General features: G+C 38.5%; 1 protein-coding gene across 7 annotated transcripts in view; it reads left to right on the top strand.

The window, feature by feature from the left end:
• PPP3CB (protein phosphatase 3 catalytic subunit beta) overlaps window positions 1-5,247 on the top strand; it is a 64,057-nt gene extending 58,810 nt beyond the window's left edge. For 4 of the 7 annotated variants that reach the window (XM_018564468.1, XM_018564464.1, XM_018564466.1 and 1 more), the window contains 2 exons: window positions 705-734; window positions 3,470-5,247. In XM_018564468.1, the coding sequence (XP_018419970.1) occupies window positions 705-734; window positions 3,470-3,645 (206 nt within the window). In that variant the 3' untranslated portion in view covers window positions 3,646-5,247. The remainder of the gene's footprint in view (window positions 1-704; window positions 735-3,469) is intronic. The other 3 variants (XM_018564470.1, XM_018564469.1, XM_018564467.1) reach the window with 1 other exon arrangement.
• Window positions 5,248-5,754: the final 507 nt, after the last annotated feature.

The raw sequence follows: 5,754 nt of genomic DNA, 5'->3' as shown, positions 1-5,754 counted from the left end.
TACCTCCCAATATAATAAGTATTTATTTTCTGTGTATATTGCTATTACTATACTTTGTGTACAGCAGCAGTGGTAAATATATGCATGTTTTTACGTTTTATATTGGCATTGACAAACACAGGATTGCAAAGCTGCCTATTATTAGTAGTATTATTATTAGTATTAGTATTATTAGTATTAAGGTGCCCATACACCTTACAATTATCTGCAGATTTTCTGTGGTCAGATGGAAAAAGTGCAACAGATTGGCCCAGGTGGAGATTACTCCATACACACAGTTAAGTGTAGATGGAGGAATCTGTTGCACCTTTTCCATCTGACCACAGAAAATCTGCAGATAATTGTAAGGTGTATGGCCAGCTTTAGTATTATTAGTATTATTAGTATTAGTATTATTAGTATTATTCTGAGAACATTTAGCACAAACATGAAAAAAGCAAACTTCATTTTCCTTCTCATATGAATACAATGTACATTTCCTCCTCCTTCAGTTTCCCATTTCTACTAGCAGGCAACATTGCATATCTAACAAACGTATTCCTCAAATGCATCTGCTGTGTACTGGAAAATGATGGTTTTGATTCCGATAATTGGGATGGAAGTATATAATGTAGAAATGGTCATTGCCTTTTTTTGTGTTATCCGATATTACACTTCTCATCTTTTTTCATTCATTTTGCATGCATCTGCTCACTTCTGTACAGCCACAGTTGAGGCAATTGAGGCTGATAAAGGTATGCTTTAGTGTCCGAGGTCTGTTTGGGGTGGGGGGCTCAACGTTTTGTGTGATTTTGACCCAATGTTTACTTGCACAACCAGAGATGGATCCTTTTATTGATCCGTCCTCCCAAAAGAGTTACCCGTTTTGTTTCTTATCTGTGGCATGGTCTATAGAGTAACTTGGATCTGTTTATACTTCACTAGACCATTTTGTGTGCGCTTTGTTCTGTGTTTGTGCAGTGGAAGGAAAGATCCAGTATTTCTAGATCCATTTCTTCTCTTGAAATGTGATTTATGCATGACCCTAAATCATAATTCCTGTGTGGCACATTTCTTCTTGTATTTGGTTGTATAACTGTTCTGGTGGTGCAAGATATTTTTATTTCCTTTTTGTTATATTACAAATTGTCACAGTGCATTTAAATCGAATGGAAGGATTTGTTGGTGAAATGACAAATCTCAGGTTTATGTTTAATTCACATAGCTGTCATGTGTGACCTCCTGAGGGTTACCTGGCCAGAGTTTTCTCAGTAGTTTTCAATGATAGAGAATGAAATGTTTGCACTAGCTTAAAATGAATTGAGGCTCTAGGCAGTCCAGTGGGCATTGTGTTTACATGTGGATGGATGAACCGCTACAAAGGTTGCTCTTATGAACAGATTTAGTTGTGAAAACACAATAGATAATAGGCCAAATCAACGTGGAATTCCGGCCAGACAGTTCAAAAACAGTTGACATACATGGCCAGCCAATATTTTAGGAAATTTTACAGCATAGCCACCACTATTTCCTGCTGCAACTCTCTGCCATCCATCTGTTCAGTAGACCAATGCGAATCCCCATACTGCTGAGGTTTTCCTTCTGCTCTTCTCCTGCAAGGTTCTGAAAACCTCCCCTCTCTGGCCCCCAGTGCCTGAAAACATGTTAGATTGGCAGTCCAACTGGCTTCCATTGCATAACCTCCCACCTTTGTTTTATTGTGGAGAAGGTAGGATGAAAGATTGAGTTTGGGATGTGCACCATTATGTAAGCGATTATCTTTGTGTTTTCAGATCTACTTTTGTAAACGGAATGAACCTTTCAGCACAAGTCTGTCCACATCTGTACTTTGCCTTATCCATATTTAACATAGTGCTATGCAGTTCATGATATGTTTATTGTAGTAAGATGCTTCAATGCCTTTACTGTGCAGAGACACAGGACACAGGAGAAAGGCCTCCACCCAGAACTAATCATTTACTTTAGACGTTTCTGATATTGGCCTCTCTGAACATCCAACTCATCAAATGTGGATGATGTGCAGTTTATATGAATTAGTTTTTGGTGGAGTTTCTTACTGTCATGATCAGAGGTCAAATATTTTCAGAATAGCAAATCTTGTGTTTCTCAAACTTTTCCTGTAGTGCCGCCAGCATCCCCCTTATAAAACTGTGCTCTGATTGAGGATAAGTGTCCGGTTTGGGGTGGTTCCATCAGGTTGGAAATTTGCCTGACCAAACTCTTTGTACGAAAATGAACCGCCTAGCGGTGAACTTGGGTCAGCTGGCTTAGATGGGCCAACAAAGGGGCTTTTCGCAGTCCATGTACCCATCGCAGTCCTGACCGCTCCTCCATTAGGAAAAGGAGGGTGCTCGCTTGTTCTGCCTGATGAAGGGGATCACACGTGTTTTGTTTTTTGCATGTACGTCAATAAATAGACGTAATCTATTTGCCGTTGGAGCGCCGGTGTCCATATTCTTTTGGATGAGTCAGACACCTTACTATAAAAGGGTGAGCATATTGACTTATTGCTTTGCGTGTGATGCAGAAAGCATAGGGGGTGCTGCTGACACACAAAGATAGCTTTGGGGAGCATAGGGAGAGCTTTGTTGAGCTTGTAGGAAAGTAGATGTAAACCCTTACTGAATGGTAACTGGGTAGAAAATTGGTGGTGGGGGGGGGGGGGGGAAGGTTATTTTTTTTATCTTAATGCTGCTGCTTTACAGCCTGTCCCTGCCCACATTCACTAGAGTGTTAGCAGGCTGCATGGGTTTTTTTTTTATGGGGCATATTTCCAAATTGTTGCTGGCTGCACTTGTTTTTTTTTCCAGGCCTTTTTTTGTTTTACATGGTGATAACAGTGGAGTAGGCCTGAGAAATGTGCGTAACACAGCGGGTTATAGTTTCTGTCTCCTCCAGACATAGACAAATGAACAGGGCCTCGTCCTCACTGTAATATTTTGCATTTGCACAGGCTCCCCAAATAATAACATGCCTTGAAAATGACCAGAATTTGGTGTCACGGTTCACCCCCCTTTCCCAATATACTTAAATGAGATGTTCTGCTAAGTATGGGTCTTGCAAATTTCAAACCGGATTCAGCACTAACCCAGGCAGATTTGCCTATCCCGATCTCTGATCTGGAAATCCCTCGCGGTTGGTAATATGGAAGGAAAAGTTTAAGAAATGTTGAGGGGACATTTATAAAACTTATAAGCTGACAACTGACAGCTGCTCTTTCCATGTTTACAATATGACCAGTGCAAATAATTCTGAAAATATATGCAGCGTATGCGGACTTCTCAGTTGTCAGCTTACCTAAATGTTAGAATTGTCCTGAAAGCATATATGTGACTAGTGCAGAACCCGAATTATGTCTGTTCTTTTATAATCACATTTTCATTTAGCTCAAATCGTTCTGATTTTTTATATATATGTAAATGTTAAATACAGATTAACGGGAACTAATGTATCACATTTGCATTTTAAGCAATACGAGGATTTTCACCGCAACATAAAATCTGCAGTTTTGAAGAAGCAAAGGGATTGGACCGGATCAATGAAAGGATGCCTCCTAGGAAAGATGCCAGACAGCAAGACGGTATTAATTCAGTGAACACAAATGCCAAGGAAAATAACGGGAGTGGCAATAACAACGCCCAGTGACAATGCTCCATGTTCAGGTTTACTCACACCTTGCCTGAGAAGTCCTAGATCCATGCTTTGTGATACAACAGCTTCAATAGCCAATGGGCACTAGAAGACCTAATAGCAGACAGTTCAGAGTCCTGGGAAATTCAGCAGATTCCTGTGTGCAAACATTCACGTTCCCAAGACGAGAAACCGTTAACGTGTAAAACCCAGACCCTTGCGATGGGCACGTTTGTAACCTGTCACTATGTGGTCTCTGAATCGTGGGAAGGTATTGGGCTGTATGTCATGAAAGCACATCTAGTGTAGCATCTCACGCTTATCATTGTTGACACTTACGTTTACAAATGGAAATCTGTTTTTGTTCACTAGCTAGATTTTTTTTTCTTTTTTCAAATCAGAATTTAAGTACATCCCTCAAAAGCTATTTATTTAAAAGACATTTGTTTATTAAATGTCTTTAAAAGATAGATTAGAGTTGTCTTAAATATACCGAGGCTGCAAAATGTATTTTAAGATAGATCGGAATCAATGCCAAAACGAAACGTTGGCTCTTATTTAATGCTGACCTCAGGTGTATTCATTAGATGTCGGGGATTATGTATTTATACTCACTGTCTTTTTTAGTTTTACGGATTATGGAAAGATTTCTACATAGGAACATTTATTACTTGAACACAGATCAAACAAATATTTAATTTCAATACTTTTCTGCCCGAAATTTGTGGAGATTTTTTCATCCCTTTAAAATAAAAAAGTTTCAAAAAGGACAAAAAAAAAATAAAAATAAATCAAGATTGTTCATTCTAGGGTACTTTTAATTGAGCAATGTACATTATGTTAAAGTAAATTTTGATTCATATCAAGTCTGTAAAGCTTGGTTTTGTATTTTGTGTATGCATGTTTTTCTTTTTTTGCAAATATTTAATATATAAACCTATGATGTACAGGAACTGCATCTATAGGTTACATAGATGTTATGAATACATTTTAGTTTATTGTGAGTATTAAAGTTGCTTCTACGGCTGATCACGACTGAATAGCTGCAGGGTTTTTGTTTTGTTTTTTTATGGATTTCTCGAGTCTGCATAGACTGCGAACACTTTGAACGTTTGTTTAGGCCGTGCAGGACTTAAGAAGATTGCTCTGTCCAAACGTTAAAATATTAGTGACCGTAAACCAAGACTGCATGTTCATATTTTTTATTTTTTTTTATTTGCTGGACTGCTAAGTTTGAAGACTCCAAGAACTTATTTGTTCCACAAACTAATGAAATGTTCTGATTTCCGTTGTATTTTGGTATATATTTTGACATTTACCTTTCCATCTCTGCAAGATCACTTGAAGTTTAAGGGTAACCTAAGGGTTTGGGGTTTTTTTTTTCCCTCCCGTCTCTACCCTTCCTGCTCTACAGACTGTACATACTCCTCATCCGGGTCAGACATTTTATGCATGTTCTGAGTTATTGAAAACTTTTATAAACAGTAGCACACAATACATTTTGTGCATGGGCCGCTGCTCTGAACAGCGTGTCAATTTTGTATGTTCGCCCTTTTGCTTTTTAATATAATCTAAAATCAATTGAAAAAATCGAACTGTTTTCCCTATTGGCAAAAAGAGAACTTTGCCGCAGCATCATGCAGCAGAACCGACTCTTTGAACTCCGTATACATTTCTCATGGAGAACCTTCTCTAGATGTGTAAGCCCTCTATAATAAAATGTATGTTTCTTCTATACTGCCAAACTTCTTCCTCTACAATATGCAACCTATTTGCAGGCGACAATGTATGATGTTCTCCCAAATAAAATGAAAATGTATTTAAAAAAATAAAATGAAATGATTCTGGCATGATTTTTGGTCCCGGATAGTAGCGATACTTGGACGTTGCAAAATGGTTTATCCAACTTTTCAAGGGGTCACATCAAGGTAAGCATCAGATCAAGTCACAAGGTCAAACCTTTTATGATGGGAAGCTTGGACCAAACCTGAGCTCATCCCTACCCTCCACTTTGCTGGCTGCTGATACAGCCATGATTAAATGTTGAGATGGAGGAATTCTTGTAGGTGGACAGGACATAACCTTTACAATACTGATAGTCTGATGTGGGTGCACCCTAAAAAC

The sequence above is a fragment of the Nanorana parkeri genome, unplaced genomic scaffold (assembly GCF_000935625.1).
Source record: "Nanorana parkeri isolate BGI_ZX_2015 unplaced genomic scaffold, ASM93562v1 scaffold753, whole genome shotgun sequence".
NCBI lineage: Eukaryota > Metazoa > Chordata > Amphibia > Anura > Dicroglossidae > Nanorana > Nanorana parkeri.
Note: the sequence above shows the minus strand (reverse complement) of the source record. Positions and strands in the feature narration are given on the sequence as shown.